The sequence below is a fragment of the Pteropus vampyrus genome, unplaced genomic scaffold, assembly GCF_000151845.1.
Source record: "Pteropus vampyrus isolate Shadow unplaced genomic scaffold, Pvam_2.0 Scaffold64, whole genome shotgun sequence".
Taxonomy (NCBI): domain Eukaryota; kingdom Metazoa; phylum Chordata; class Mammalia; order Chiroptera; family Pteropodidae; genus Pteropus; species Pteropus vampyrus.
This window is the reverse complement of record NW_011888845.1, coordinates 5,745,647-5,761,909: the sequence shown is the minus strand read 5'-3', so window position 1 is coordinate 5,761,909 and position 16,263 is coordinate 5,745,647. Positions and strand designations below refer to the sequence as shown.

Sequence of the window (16,263 nt, the reverse complement as noted above, 5' to 3'; positions counted from 1 at the left end):
TTTTTTGAGAGTGTTCAAAGTATTATTTCTCTATCTAGTATGCAGACTATGTGCTCCACAGGCATCTGTTAAGCACTTGTTGAAATGTAGATTCCTGGGGTCTCTATGACTTGGCGAATTTCTTAGTAGGCCTTGAAATCTGTAGGTGCTTTGTAGGTGGACTGTAGTTTGAGAGTTGGTGCAGCTTCTTATTTTCAAATATCAGTGAGAAACTAATATGAAATCTTGTTAGATGCCATGAAGAATGAAGATTAAGTTTTGCTTTATTTTAAGTCAATTATTACCTACATTTATTTTTTAAAGAAATGGTGAAAAACAACCTATGAATGGAACAGTTTCATTTTGGGAAAATATCAGTATGAAATATAACTTGATTTTAATAATTGAGGCCAAATTTTATCTGCTCAAACTAATTTTTACTCTCACTTTTGTTAGGAACCTACAGCTAATAAGTCATTGGAGAAGATAGAAGGATCTGAGAAACAAAAAGAAGAGATTGACTCCATGTCCAAAGATACTACTAGTCAGCACAGACAGCATCTTTTTGATCTTAACTGCAAAATTTGCATAGGTAAATGGAAATTTTTTTCTTCCTAAAATGTTGCTTTCATTTGGAGAGGGGGCTACTTGTATTCATAATTTAAGTAGGTTTTTGTTTTCCCAGTATTGATAGCGAAGCAACCACCCACTCCCTTTGATGACTAGCACATTTTTTTGTGTGAATGTTCTTCAGGATTGGTGTACAGTTTGATACTATGGTGTATTTCCTATCTAGAATTAATTGTGTTTTATAAGATCTGAACTTACCAACTCAGAGTCAGATGACTAAAATTTAATCATTAGATAGACATCAGAAATTGTAGGCAGTGGTGATGGTACTGTCATTTACTAAGTGAAGGGGTGAAATAACATTATATTATTATTATATATAACGAAACAAATCAAATTACCTTTTTTCTAGTATTCTTATCTTCAGTCATTCATTCACTAAATGTTTATAAAGTTCTTATTCCTTGCCCCATGTACTTTTCTGGTGCAGGGAATATAGTGGTGAAAAAAGTCAGATGTTATCCAGGCTTTAAGAGAAACTATATGGTTAATGAGAAAGAAAGGCAGGTGATGATTTTAGTTACAAAAGTATAGTTGTTATAAATGTCTTTGGGTAGCAGGAAGACCTAGCCTAGACTGAGGGGGTGGGGTGGGGGTGTTAGGGAAGGTTTGGCTGAGGAATTGACATTTAAGCTGAGATTTGAAGGTTGAATAGTGTGCCTGCAAAGAGAGAGACTAGTCTAGACACTGGGAATGGCATGTGTTTGAACTGAATTCAGGGAGGAAAGACGCACATGCTTTGTTTGAAGAGGTATTTAGAAATCAGATTTCATAGTATCTTATAGCTATTGCCTTTTAGACTTCAGGTTGTAACTTAATACTACTAGTAGTGAAATCTATTTAGTGACTAGCTAAATTTGTTTATTTCAAGAACAAACAAAAACAGAATAGTAAATATGGTGAACTGTACTTAGAAAGATAAGTACGGTTTTTTGAAACTTTAGTTCCAGTTATTCATAACAGAAAGTTCTCACATACATGCATATATATACACACGTATACATAAGTGTATATGCAGATGCACACACACTCTTCTAAGTAATACAAGTAATGGATCATGATATATTACTTTAGAGATCATGTTCAAAAATGCTAAAAAGCTACTTTCATAGGCCACATTAAGGATTTTGGTCTTTTATCTAAAAGCAATGGATAGTGAGTGACTAAAGCATTTTTAGCAGGAGAACATGATAACATTGGAATTTTATGAGGATATCTCTGACTTTGAGTAGAGATTACAGTGGAAGAAGCCAGTAGAGAAAAGAGGGAGGCTGGCTAAGAGGAAGCTTTTACACTAGTCCAAGTGGGAGATGATGATATTTTAATTGTGGTAGCATTGGAGATGGAAATCAGTAGGAGCTTTGAGAAAATCCAGTTAGATAATATTGACAGATGTTGGAGATTGACTAGATTAGGGCCTAAGAAATGGGGACGTGTTTAGGAAGTTTAAATTTATATTCAGTTTATTGGTAAAGATAGAGGATCAAGAGTTTTTAAGACTCTAGAGATGTGGCTTTCACTTTTAATTTTTTTCTTGTAGTATGCTGAAAGAATGATACATACCTTGTTCAGTAACATGAAAAATTCTTTAGGTTAGTTGATAGGCTGCTCTCTATCATTGTATGAGAGACTAGATGAAATGTATTATAAGTAATTTTTCTGTAATAAAAATAATTATATCTTCTCAAAATTAAGTATATTCACACATTTTGCATTCTGTACAATGGCAAAGACTAAAAGGGCAGAGTGTTTTTAGACATCGTTAACTCTAAAGAAACCTATCCATGGAGTAATAGTATTTTTAAGTATACCCATTTAGTTGTTTTATATGGGAAAAATCTTAATAAAAAATACTCATAGTTATTTCTATTAATTTTAATAATCTCCATGGGAATATTTCAGTAAATTTAATAGTAGCGCACAAAAACATTGGTTAAATATTCCTAGACCTGACCTGTTTTCAGAATGTTTGAGCGATTTTTATCCTTCTTGTTGCTGTAGACGAAAGCCAATGTCATTTTCTAAACTTTACTAATATTTTTCATGTTTAGTAACTAAGTAGCGCTGCACTATGCATATATGTCATCAACTGCTGCTGTTATGTAACACAAAATAGGATACAGATTTGTTTTATTCATTTCTTCAAGTTATTTATCAAGACTGTTGGAATTTGGTGTAATTTAGTTAAAAAAATTTCTAGGGAGTCAAGAAACCTATTTTAGGTTCTGGTTATAATGTTTCCATTTCAGCTTGTCTGAGTTGCTTAGCATCCTCTTTTCCTAATTTTTCACATCAATGAAAGGTGTAATGTAACTCAGAAATGATGATGGTTAAAAATTACCTCAGGAAGTGTATGGTTATACGACAATTCAATGAGGGAAATGGAATAACTTTAGAAATGAAGGTAAACTAAGTTATAGAAATTTCAGTTCACAAAAATAGTTAATTTTTAAATTTTTGTTATTATTTTTTTAACCAACCCCCCCCCCCACCGCCCCCACGCACACACACACTTCTACCCCTGACCTACAGATACTGCCCTCTCCCCTTAAAAACTGGATTTCTAAAGGCGGGGTGTCTCCTCCCGTGCGCTCATGGTGCACACCCAGGGCCTGGCATGCCCAAGGGTATGGGCCATGGCTCTGCTGGGGCTCGAACCCAGGACCTTCTGCATGTAAAGCAGACGTGTTAACCACTACTTTATGGAACCACCCTCAAAAATAGTCTATTTTGGTGTCTTCTGGCTTTAGGTCGAATGGCACCACCTGTAGATGATCTTTCTCCAAAAAAAGTGAAAGTTGTTGTTGGAGTATCTCGAAAACATTCAGACAATGAGGCAGAAAGTATAGCAGATGCATTGTCTTCAACCTCAAATATTTTGGCTTCTGAATTCTTTGAGGAGGAGAAACAAGAATCTCCGAAGTCAACATTCTCTCCTGCTCCACGGTAATTTTCTCTTAGTCATAATTTCTCCAGTAATCACTACAGATATTTGCCAGCTTATACTTGGAGGTCTTCAAAAATGAAAAGCGATGTGTTTCTTAGGAACCTTTCTTTTGACAAAGTAATTGTACCTTCTTATACTCTAAACTAATTGAGATAAAAGAACAAGACTGTGAAAGTTAGTGTAGAGATTTGAATGTGTGGGGACTTGACTTTAAGACTCCCTGAATTTATGTTAGTCTTAGGAGGCAAGAGAAAGGCCATTGAAGAAAAATTGTTTGCACTTCTGGACATTAGTTCACCTAAGCCAACCAAGAAGGATGACTTCGTAAAATATGACTGTAGAGATATGAGTATAATTTTATAAAGTGAAACTGTAAACTCTTGAATCAGTAGCCTTTATTTAGCTTTCTCGATGTGCTAAAATAGAAATAATTGGTGACTAAGTAGACAGTGCATTTATTTATGATTATATCTTTAGGCTGAAACCTTTTTAATGTCATTTTTTAGTCCAGAGATGCCTGGAACTGTTGAAGTTGAGTCTACATTCCTGGCTCGATTGAACTTCATCTGGAAAGGTTTTATCAACATGCCTTCTGTGGCAAAATTTGTTACCAAAGCCTACCCAGTGTCTGGTTCCCCTGAATACTTGACAGAGGTACTGTTAACTTTTCTGCCCTTGTGTCTAGATCGACATGTGTGTTTCTGAAAGCAGTAGACAAGGCAACAACATAATAAAATAATAAAAATATTAAATAATAAAAATATTTTATTTTCATTCATAATAAAAGTATTTATTGACAGTGATCCTTAAACCAGTCAATTAATGGAATTATGAGTTCCCAAATGGAGTTTTAGAACTGTGCTCTGAAAGTGTTAAATCCACTTGTCCTACTCTTTCCAAGATGTACTTATTATTTCACTATATCAGAGAATTAAAATTAATGAGAGTCTGCATGGATATCTAAGTTTTTCTTTAAATACATACTATTGCCTTCAAGAAGATTTTTCATTATTAACAGGCCTTCTAATTTCCCTACTACTTATGCTTCCCCAGGTTCATGATTATATTTCTTCCCTGCCTATTTCTGTGAACAAAATCTAGACTGTAGTTGAAACTTCATAGCTAGTTGACAGTCGCATGAGACCAATGACCATAGTTGCTGCACTGGTACCCTTGGTTGGTTTTATATCTGAGGGAATGGGAAGGAACTAATTGTGCAATATTTATGGAAAATAAGCAGCTATAGTATTAATAGTATTATGATAAATAAGTATGACATTACATTATTTGAACTATTTTTGAGAAAGTTTGTATTTTTGTGTTTATACAGAAGAAAAATAAGTCCGTACTCAATGTACTGTATTTTTGTTGAGATATTTTGCTATTAATTATGTCCATATCTATAACATTAACCTTTTCCATTCTCAGTCCATAAAGGCAAAAATTAAATTTTTTTTTAATATTTCAGAAAGCCTAAATCATATATATGATTGTTTTTTTTTTTAAGATTACCATAAGAATTCATTTGAATTAGGCTGAAATTAGTTTAACTCAGTGTAATGTTGCTTATCTAATGTTCATCGATTTGTTTAGCAGTTGTGTTTTTGATTAATAAACAACTTAATTATTACTTATAGTTTTTCTTGGCAAATAATTTTTTAGAAATGTCAATTTTATAAATGGGTGATACTCTTCTTTTTGAACAAATCTGTTTAGAAGTTCACTCTTTCATCAGTCCATGGTGAAGATAACTCTTTTTTAAAATGAAGAATTAAGTCCTGAACTTTGGAACCCTTTTGATTTTAAACATAATTATTATTCCCCTTTCTGAGTCAATTTCTATGTGATCGTTTTCCAGAACTCCACTTCCACTTTCTATGTATTTTAGTTTGCTTGAGATAACCCCAAATAAAATATTTAAAGCAATTAATAATTTAAATAAACTTAACTGAATTTAATATCAATTAATTATATTTTTTGTAATTTTTCTAAGTCTTCATGAAAAAATGGAAGTATACTGATTAAAGTTTGAAATATTCCTAATGGCACAGTTCTTAATTGATTTCATATGTAATCATCTGTTTTCAGGAAAATTGTGTCTGTTAAAAAAAAATGAAACTTATGTTATTACAATGTTTTCCTTTTCTGTGCAAAAATATACCCTGTTATCAAACTTAACTTCTGAAATCAGCTGTTAATGATTAAGGAATATCCCTGCCCACTAACACCGGAACAAAAAAAAAAGGTGGGTGGTGGGAGGGGAAAGACAATCTCCCCTGATATTCTTGAAGCTGTTGTATTCTTGCTGGATTGTCAGTGTGGTATGCTTGCCACTACTTTTCTTTCCTGTGCCTGCCTTTCTTGCTGAGAACTGACATGACCTCAGATTGTTTCTTTATTTTGGGCTTTCATCTCAGTCATTTGGAATTGACATTTGAGGTAAAGCCTAATTACTGTCTCTCTGCATTCTTATGTTTTCTCATACATTTCATAATCTTTTTATTTACTTATTTTTTATTACCATTTTAAATTAGTCATAGAGCTAAATTTGTATGAATTATGAATATTATAATAAATGTATTCTGTATACATTGACCACCATTTTTTACCACAGGATCTACCAGATAGTATTCAAGTAGGTGGCAGGATATCACCTCAGACAGTTTGGGATTATGTGGAAAAAATTAAAGCATCAGGAACAAAGGTAAGGAAAACTTTTTTCATTATACAAGGCTGAGAGAATATTTGAAAAGTAAACCATTAAGAGTTCTTATGCAAAGTCTCCTGGGAGGGAGCCAGTACAAATTCTAAATCTAAATAATATGCCTAACAAAACTGAGCTAAAGCCATTTGCTAAGGCTCAAAACAGCCCAGCATTTCTGGGTCCCCCTCCACTTTCTGGTGTGCTTTCTCAGTGACTTCAGTCAGTGTTTTGGAAGAAATATTTTAGAGTAAATATTGAGATTCATCCTGGAATTTTGCCTTGCTTTGATTATAGACATTTGTTTTAGTTAGGGCATAGGCTAAGCCACTGCAACAAAGAAGTCCTAAAATATAATGTCTCAAAAAATATGGTTTGTTTTTTTGTTAGGTAGGTCCTTCATTCAGGGTGGTTCGGTGGCTCTGGTTCTACAAGATCATTCAGGGACCAGCCTTCTTCTGTCTTGTTATTTTGCTGGTTCTAAGTGTCTTTGCCAGTCAGACATGGTCAAAGCTAACTTAACACCAAAAGGGAAAATATAAAGAATGTCTGTACAATTGTTTTTAAAGCAAGACCTAGAAATTGCAGTTATCATTTCACTTCTTCTAACTTCCATTGGTAAGAGTTTAGTCTCATAGCCTTACATAGCCTCTAAGAAGGCTGGGAAGTATAATCTCAGGAAATGTAATCTATTGGATGGCCATGTGCCCAGCTAAAAGTTAAGGGCTTCTCTTTGTAATAGGAGGAAAGAAGGAGAGTAGCTACTGGGAGATAGTTAATAGCCTCTATCACAATAATATTTCTCTCTCTCTCTACTTTCTGTCATTTCTTAACTAATAGAACACTACTACACAGGAAAAATTAATCGTTAGAAGAAATCGTTTTCCCCTCCAAGGATGATAATACCTAGCATATTAGAGACATTTAAAAAATAAATCTTGAATGAGAAAACATTAATTTTTTATCTCTTTAAGATTATTAGAAGTCACTAGTAAGATTAGAAGTAATCCAAAATACATAATCTTAAACTGAAAAGAATATTTTTTTCCAAAATAGATTTTAGAATTTAAACTGATAGTGTTAGAATACATATAAACTTTGAAGCACTATACAAAATTTACTGTATTTATTTTCTGTCACTTTCTCATGATAGCAAAAGTCATGGGGAAGTATTAGAAGTTTTACTCTTGGATATTTTGGGAATCAGTCTTGATCTATCCATGTATTACTGCTCAACACTTTATTTTATTCCTCCATGTTGAACTGACTGAAACATTATAATAGTTGTTACCTCTAAAATAGGAGAGTTAAGATGACAGATTTTTTTATAAGAGGTAGAGCCGTAGTTCAACTCATTCACGTGTTTCCTGTAGGATCTTGCATCAGTTTAAACTTTGCAACAGATGCTGGCTCTCCATATTTTGACTATGTACCTTCATGAAAAAGCATTTATTTTTTTTTTACATTACCAAATTAATATCAAATTGGGACTCTCTCTGTTATCTGAAACAAAGCCAAGAACCTAAAGGCAAGCAGATTAGTTCCTGAGTAAACCAAATGATTTTACAAAATATATGGCCTATGTGTTTTTGAGGTCTTTTCACCCAGCCCGTTTATTCCTAAAATCAATTCTTATAGATTGATTTATTGGTGGATGTGTTTGTTTGTGTATATGTGTACATTGTAGGGTGGTAATGGTAGAAGCTATTAATTTGCAGTACACTGAGAACACAGGCAGCCCTCTGTGGAGATAATAACATTAGAAATAAGGATATAATATAGATAGATATCAAAAGACTTTTGAGTTTAAATATCTTCTCTGCCACTGAGAAGTGTGTCACCTGGAACACATTAATTACCTTGAGACTCAATTTCTTATGGGATACTTTCAGATAAATCCATCAGTAGGTGAGCAAAGATCTTTTCCTAAGAGTTGTTTACTTTTAGAATTCTTATCTACATTTAAGTTGGTAAATCTTGTTATTTTGTAACCATCATTATAAAATTCAGTAGATTATTACTAGTTGAGAAATGATGTTCAAAACCGAATTGTTGTTTAGGTTATTATTTTAAACAACCATTTATTTTCTTGAATAGGAAATTTGTGTGGTTCGCTTCACACCTGTAACTGAAGAAGATCAAATTTCTTATACTTTGCTGTTTGCATACTTCAGTAGTAGAAAGCGCTATGGAGTAGCTGCTAACAACATGAAGCAGGTTAAAGATATGTACCTTATTCCTTTGGGTGCCACAGATAAAATTCCACACCCTCTTGTGCCTTTTGATGGACCCGGTAGGTATATATTTTAATAACAGTGTGTGAATAAAAGTGGGAGGTGGGACCAGAGTCAAAAAATTGACTCTGCTTTCTTTCTTGGGATCCAGGCCTCTGGAGCTGACTTGACAGGGAAAGGCACCCATTTAATAGCCTATAATAAATTAGATGCAGAAACTTACCCTTGGTTATAATAACTGAAAGTAACTTAATTGATGTTTTTGATTTTATACAGGGCTTGAACTACACAGACCTAATCTGTTGTTGGGCTTAATTATTCGTCAAAAACTGAAGCGACAACACAGCGCTAGTGCTAGTGCTAGTGCTAGTGCTAGTACTAGTGCCAGTGCTAGTGCTAGTGCTAGTGCTAGTACTAGTCATACCGCTGAGACTCCTGAAAGTGTACCAATGGCATTGCCACCTGATAAAAAAACTAAAATAGACGTTTCCACAGAGGAAGCAGCAGAGGAAGAAAATGACTTTTTTAATTCTTTTACAACTGTGTTACACAAGCAGAGAAATAAGCCTCAGCAGACTCTTCAGGAAGACCTTCCAACAGTACTGGAACCTTTAGTGGAAGTCGCCAAACAGGAGCCACCAAAACCTTTAAGATTCCTTCCTGGGGTATTGATTGGTTGGGAAAATCAGCCTTCTACTCTGGAATTAGCAAATAAACCTCTTCCTGTGGATGATATACTTCAGAGCCTTTTGGGTACTACTGGTCAAGTATACGAACAGTCTCAGTCAATGGTAGAACAAAATACCCTTAAAGAAATTCCATTTATAAATGAGCAAGCCAATTCCAAAGCTGAGATAATAGATAAAGTGGAAGTAACTGATGGTGAAGCCAAGGAGGTAAAGGTTAAGATAGATAATCTTTCAGAATCTACAGGTAACTCGGTACTAGTAGAAGAAACTTCAGTAACGGGGTCCTCTTCCATTTCTCCGGGACCTTTGCCGAGTCTTAGTCTCAGAGGTAAACCACCAGATGTTTCTACAGAAGTATTCTTAACGAATTTATCAATTCAGTCAAAACAAGAGGAAACTGTGGAGAATAAAGAGAGAACATTAAAAAGACAGCTGCCGCAAGATCAAGAGAATAATTTGCAAGATAATCAGACTTCAAATACTAGTTCTCCGTGCAGGTCTAATGTAGGAAAAGGAAATGTAGATGGCAGTGTGAGTTGTAATGAAAATCTGGTTGCTAGTTCGGCAAGGTCCCCACAGTTTATCAACTTGAAAAGGGATCCTAGGCAAGCAGCAGGACGAAGTCAGCAGATAACTGCTCCAGAAAGCAAAGATGGAGATAGTTGCCGGAATGGAGAAAAACTCAGCCTGCCTGGTCTGTCACACAAGGAGCACCTAACAGAACAAATCAATGTAGAGGAAAAGTTGCCTTCTGCAGAGAAAAACTCATGTGTTCAGCAGAGTGATAATTCAGGGGTTGCACAAAACTCAGCATCAGTAGAAAACATACATACTTCTCAAACAGAACAAGTAAAACCTTTACAGGAGGATATTTTAATGCAAAATATTGAAACTGTGCACCCATTTCGAAGAGGAGCAGCAGCAACATCATCTCATTTTGAAGTCGGAAACACAAATCAATCAGAATTTTCTTCTAAAAGCATCAGCTTTACTTCCAGAAGCACCAGCCCCAGAACGAGTACAAACTTTACACCAATGAGGCCACAGCAATCCAACCTTCAGCATCTCAAGTCTAACCCCCCTGGATTTCCATTTCCAGGGCCTCCTAACTTCCCCTCACAAAGCATGTTTGGATTTCCACCACATTTGCCACCTCCATTACTTCCCCCTCCAGGCTTTGGCTTTCCTCAAAATCCCATGGTTCCCTGGCCACCTGTTGTTCATTTGACAGGCCAACCTCAACGTATGATGGGTCCCCTTTCACAAACAGCAAGGTATATAGGCCCACAAAATTTTTACCAGGTTAAAGACATTCGAAGACCAGAAAGGCGTCATAGTGACCCTTGGGGTAGGCAAGACCAACAGCAACTGGATAGGCAGTTTAATAGGGGCAAAGGAGATCGCCAGAGATTTTATAGTGATTCGCACCACTTGAAAAGAGAGCGACATGAAAAGGAATGGGAGCAAGAATCTGAAAGGCATAGACGCAGAGACAGAACCCAAGAGAAGGACAGAGACAGAAAAAGCAGGGAGGAAGGGCACAAAGATAAAGAGAGGGCACGGTTATCACACAGTGATCGAGGAGCAGATGGAAAAGCAAGCAGAGATAGTAGGAATGTAGACAAGAAACCAGATAAACCTAAAAGTGAAGACCATGAAAAAGACAAAGAGCGAGAGAAAAGTAAACATAGAGAAGGAGAAAAGGACAGAGACAGGTACCACAAAGATAGGGACCACACTGACAGAGCTAAAAGCAAAAGGTAAAATTTGCAGGCTGCTTCAGGATTACATTTAAGTAACTGTTAAATATTGTATCTTAAAAACTTTGATTGCCTGCTAAGATTGTGCCATCTTTTAAATTTTTAATATTGGTGGTTTGCAGAACAATAAATCCTGTGTGTTGGTGCAGAGTGCTCTGTACCAGTGCTCATCATCCCTTCATACCAACTGTCTCTAGCTATAGGAATTTGATATTTTTAAAAGTTTTACATTGCTGTATATTCAAAGATTTGTTTTATTAATATGCAATAAAGGCTTAGAAATTTTAGTTTTATTCCTTAATTGGTAAATATGGTTAACTATGGAATATATTTACTGCCTCTAGTGAATGTTCTTTATATGACTAATTTGAGAGTAATGTGTGCTCTGTAAGTTTGTTTTAAATTGCACTGTTTTTAAAGAAACTGTAGAGAAGCAACAAAAAGGCAAGCAACTTCATAATCAGATTATATTAATCAGTTAGTTGAGCAGTTTTTGACCAAGAATCGGAAGCCCAAGGAGGACATTTACTGCTTTAATCTGCACTCATTGAAGGCATTTATTACCATATACACTATAGCTTTGTGGTAGGCCATTATTTTCCCTTTTTTTTTTTTTTTTTTTTTTTTGGCTCTTCAGAAACTTGAATACTTAAGCTTGTACATGATCTTGTGTTTTGCTATCCTTTTTACTGTAAAATGTAAATATTTTAAGGGATATTTTGATTCTAAATATGATAAAAGAATTTCTCACCTATTTTGTGTGTGTGATTTGAAATTCAGTAGTAAAAGAATTTCTTAAAAGCTTTAATTACCTTCAGACATTGTTCTTTTACTCAGCCAAGAACATACAGACATAGATATCTATGTCAGTCATTAGATGAGGGGAAAAACAATTTCTTCATCTTAGATTATTGGCTATTGAGGTGTAAATCGTGTAGTTTTGAAGAGACTAGAATTTAGAACTGCCAGTGAGAAAACTGCAGCTATCAACCACTTTATAGGTATGTTTCTGAAAACTTGATACCATCAAAATTTGGTACACTGACTAATCATTGTTAAGAACTTTGTTTATGAGAAATGTGTTGTGAATCTTCTTGTAAAATGTGTAATTATCCCTAATTTTTTTGGGGGGGGAGGGGTAACTGCAGTTTCATATGCTAGTTTTGCTTGAAATAGAAAGCACATGGAGGCGATTGATTGTTAATCCAAATCTAAATTTATTTACTTCTTAAACTACATATTGTATTGATTGCTATAATTTAAAGCAGTAGCTACCAAAATGATACACTAGAGACCAAAAAAAAAACCCATATTTTTATTTATCTATGTTGCAGAAAAATATAAATGGCCTTATAAAATTAAGTTAAATTTCCTAAAAAGCCTAAAGATTAGAATTAAAAATAGGTTTTGAAATAGAATCAGTTTGCTGTACTCACTGAAGAAAGGAGTGGAGATTACCCAAACATTTTCTCTAATTTCAACAACTAGCACCTTTTTTGCCATTTTCCTCTGAAGTTTATCATCATAAAAGTTCTTAGAGGACTTGTGTTTAAATAAAATTTGTTTAATTTTGATCTTTTCTTTTGGAAACTAACTTATTAGAAAACAAGTCAGTCTACAAACAAAGCTTAAGGTCAGTCACTATCTGATGCACCATTATAAAGATACAGTTGTAAATTTTTCTCCCCACTCCCTCCCCCCAAAAATGCCAAAATTAGCATTTTGATTTCAAATACATATGTTGTCAGTAAATCTACTTTCACTGATTTTATCTGCTTGGGTTAACCAGTTGGAGAACACCTGAAAGTCAGGTTTTGATTGCCTCTTAGCCAATAGTTTCTTACACATATTTTTGTGATGCTTACTTTAAAATTCTTCATATCTCATTGGATCTTGATATATCCCATATAGACCCCTAATAGTGATGACTATCTCCTGGGATTACAGGCTACAAAGTATTAGAACCAGGTCTCTTAATTCTTGGTTGACTGAAATATTGTGGCGAGGGAAAGTATGAGCATATTTATTGTTCGAGGTTTTAACTTGGGAGGAAAGAAAGGAAAATGAGAAAAATTTTCAGTGAGTAGTAGACCCAAAGCCATTCTCAGTCTTAAATCTTTCCTCCAGCCAGCCTCGTACAAACTAGTGAGTTACATGAAGTTCCTCTTTGTTTTTCCTGTTTTAAGGAAAACTTGCTCTTTAAAAAATTGATGTTTTTTAAAATTTAGAACCATCTTAATACAGTTTATACATACCTGTTTTAAATAAAACATACCAAGGTGTCTCAGTACCTTTAGTTCACCCCTTTTAATCCTTGCCGTTGTAAGAAAGCCTTCACCAGCCCTCTGTATTGCAAACCTTGTGTCATGTAGAGCACTTTATATAAGCTTTGGTCTGCTTGAAAAGTGAAGACTTATCTTAGAGCTGAGGAAACTGGTTTTTAGGAAAGTTGAAAACTTACCCCAGGTTAAACTGCTTTTGTCAGCTGGAATCCTAGCTCAATTCTGTTTTTTTTCAAAGTCAATATGTGTGGCAGTTGTGCTCTGAGAATTGAAAACAGAAGAGGGAGACAAAAGCTTGATTATTGTATATACCTTTCACAGCCCTCTTTCTCTCCATTCCACCAACCTGTCTGAAACCCTTTTACATAGCAGCCCAGGTCCTCAAAGCAAGCAGGATGAAACAGCCAAAGACCTGTGTACAGATTTGCAAAGTTTGTGTTCATTTCAAATTCGTATTCAGTTTTATTTTCTATTGTTGCTGTGACAAATTATAAATTGAGTGGCTTAAAACCGCACAAACTTACTACCTTACGCTCTGTAGAAGTCTGATACGGATCTCTGTGGGTTGAGATCAGCCTGTCAGAAGGGTGCATTCCTTTTTCTGGAGGCTTCAGGGGAGGATTTTTCCTTGCCTTTTTCAGCTTGTAGAGGCCACACACTTTCCTTGCCTCATGGACCCTTTCTTCATCTTCAAAATCAACAGCACGGGTCTGTGAGGGCTAAAAAGAAATAATACCTTTTCTCCCACCTTCAAAGTTCTAGTTGGGCTATTAACAGAAGAACAGGATAAAATCAAATTTTTAATACATGCACATGGAGAATTCACATAAACATGAAAATTCCAAAGATTGGCAACATAGGTATATAAGACATTTTGGACAGGGAAAAACAGGTGGGGGTGGAGGGGAATGGGATCTTAGACTTCAGAAGTGAGAATGAGCTATTTACAGGTAGTGAGAAAGAGTGAAACACAAATGACAGGCAAATTTTTGCTAGGCAGCTATGAGACATGGGATATCCAGCTAACAGGCCCCTTTCTGAAGCCGTGTTGTTTACCTTACTTAATTAAAATTGGGCTATTCAGGCTAAGACACACGTCCTAAAATTTCCATCCCGAAGCAGGTTTTTCTGCCTGAATCTCGGGCAGGAAAGGAAGGGAGGGTCAGAGGGGTCAAAGGTAGGTTCTGAGTCTTGTTTCTTAATAACCAGCTTGAAATCAGTATCCCAAAAGGTAGCTTCAGGGTGGCAGAACTTCGATTCCCTTCAGGGCTGAATCTCATGCTGCCATCTCTGACCCTGCCTTCTGCCTCCCTCTTCCATATTTAAGGGCCCTTGTGATTACTTGGTCCCACCCAGATAATCCAAAATAATCTCCTTATTTTAAGGGCAACTGATTAGCACCTGAATACCATCTGTGACCTTAATTTCCACTGCCTTGTAACCTGATGTATTTACAGGTTCCAGGGTTTAGGATGTGAGCAATCTAGGGTGGGGGCATTCTATGCTACAGCTCTTGACTCGCTAATTGTAGCTTAGCCGTGGGTGAACTAATCTTACGTTTTTGGAGTTAAAAAACACCTAAGGCTATAGTAAATATTCAAAAGTTAAGAAAAATTTCAATAGAGAAGAAAATAGAGTGGAAAGTAACCTTGGATATTAACGTATTTGTATGTGTTGACCTATAAAAGTACTTGTTAATTGGTAAATTTATACTCAGGTGCCCTTAATATTTAATATAGTAGTTTTTTTTAAAGGATATGAATCAAGTTTAAATGCATTATAGGAGCTTGCTAATGAACCAGGTCTGATGAAAACAAATAATTTTAACGTTTGAGTATACCAGTTGAACTATTTACCAGCTCCTCAGATACCTCTAAAATGCTGGTCAGCTCACCATTGACTAATGACTCTGAAGGGCAACATACAAAATCATCTCAACTTTTGTCTCCCAAAGCAAATCATGAACAAAAGTGGTTACTTCTTTTAAAAAGGTGCCAAACATCCTAATTCTTCGATTCCGGTTTCATAAAGAATTTCGGTAATTCATGTATGGAGCAAGAGGGTATGTAAATGGATGAGTTGAAAAATACTAGGTCCATAGCTAGAAATGTTTTGAAAACACGAGTCCACTGTTCATCTTAAAGTTGCAGAACAAAGTTATTGGAGGAAACCCCAGCACATGTACAATGAATCCTCGTAACTCCCAATATCTTCAAATACTTCCCCCACCCCCCCAGGAACTTATTCTTTAAAAGGTAAATACTGCCATCTCCCAGCTTAGATATTTTGACAATTTTAAAAATTAAAAAGTTTTCATGTTCGCATTCAACACTTTCAGAAACATGACATTCATAGTAAAAGTACCTAAAAGGTCTTTATAAATTGTTATTTTGTGCTGGAAAAGCATATCACATAGGACATTTTCAACACCATTATCACTAGGATAGCAGAAATGAATGCACGAAATTTGGAGTTTTAAGATTAAAAAAACTTCAAGTCATTTTCACTTATCGGAGAATCTCTAGGTAGCAGTTTTCAGTATTTTGTGCCTATTCTGCAGGGTTCTTGGAATTCAATGGTGGGCAATACCATTAACCTCTAACTCTTGGAGCTCGCAGTGTAGTGTGGAAGACAAGTAATCTCAGTGCAAATTTGCAGCTGTGAGAAGCCACTTTAAAACAACAATTCTCAAAGATTTTAGTTTCATGACCCTTTACATAAAAATAGAGAACTCTACAGAGCTTTTTTTTTTTTAATGGGTTATATCTCATTTAGCATATTAGAAATTTAAATATTTAATTTACTTGACAGTCCCATCATGTTAATATAACTTTTTATGAAAAATAACTCCTAAATCTGTTCAGTAAGAAGAGTGTCATTGTTTTTATTTTTTTGCACATCTCCAGTGTTTGACTTAAGACAGCTGGATTTTTTTATGTCTCTGCATTCGATGTTTTGCAATTTTATCATTTGTTTGAAATGTATAAAGAAAATCTGGCTTCACATGGATTTGTTGTTGGGGAAGGAAATACTCTGGATCT

General features: G+C 35.2%; 1 protein-coding gene across 5 annotated transcripts in view; it reads left to right on the top strand.

Moving 5' to 3' along the window:
* Positions 1-11,748, top strand: part of PHF3 (PHD finger protein 3) — a 69,543-nt gene extending 57,795 nt beyond the window's left edge. For all 5 annotated transcript variants that reach the window (XM_011361188.2, XM_011361187.2, XM_023531215.1 and 2 more), the window contains 6 exons: positions 436-571; positions 3,360-3,555; positions 4,063-4,210; positions 6,171-6,260; positions 8,355-8,550; positions 8,768-11,748. In XM_011361188.2, the coding sequence (XP_011359490.1) occupies positions 436-571; positions 3,360-3,555; positions 4,063-4,210; positions 6,171-6,260; positions 8,355-8,550; positions 8,768-10,944 (2,943 nt within the window). In that variant the 3' untranslated portion in view covers positions 10,945-11,748. The remainder of the gene's footprint in view (positions 1-435; positions 572-3,359; positions 3,556-4,062; positions 4,211-6,170; positions 6,261-8,354; positions 8,551-8,767) is intronic.
* The last annotated feature ends 4,515 nt before the right edge of the window (positions 11,749-16,263 follow it).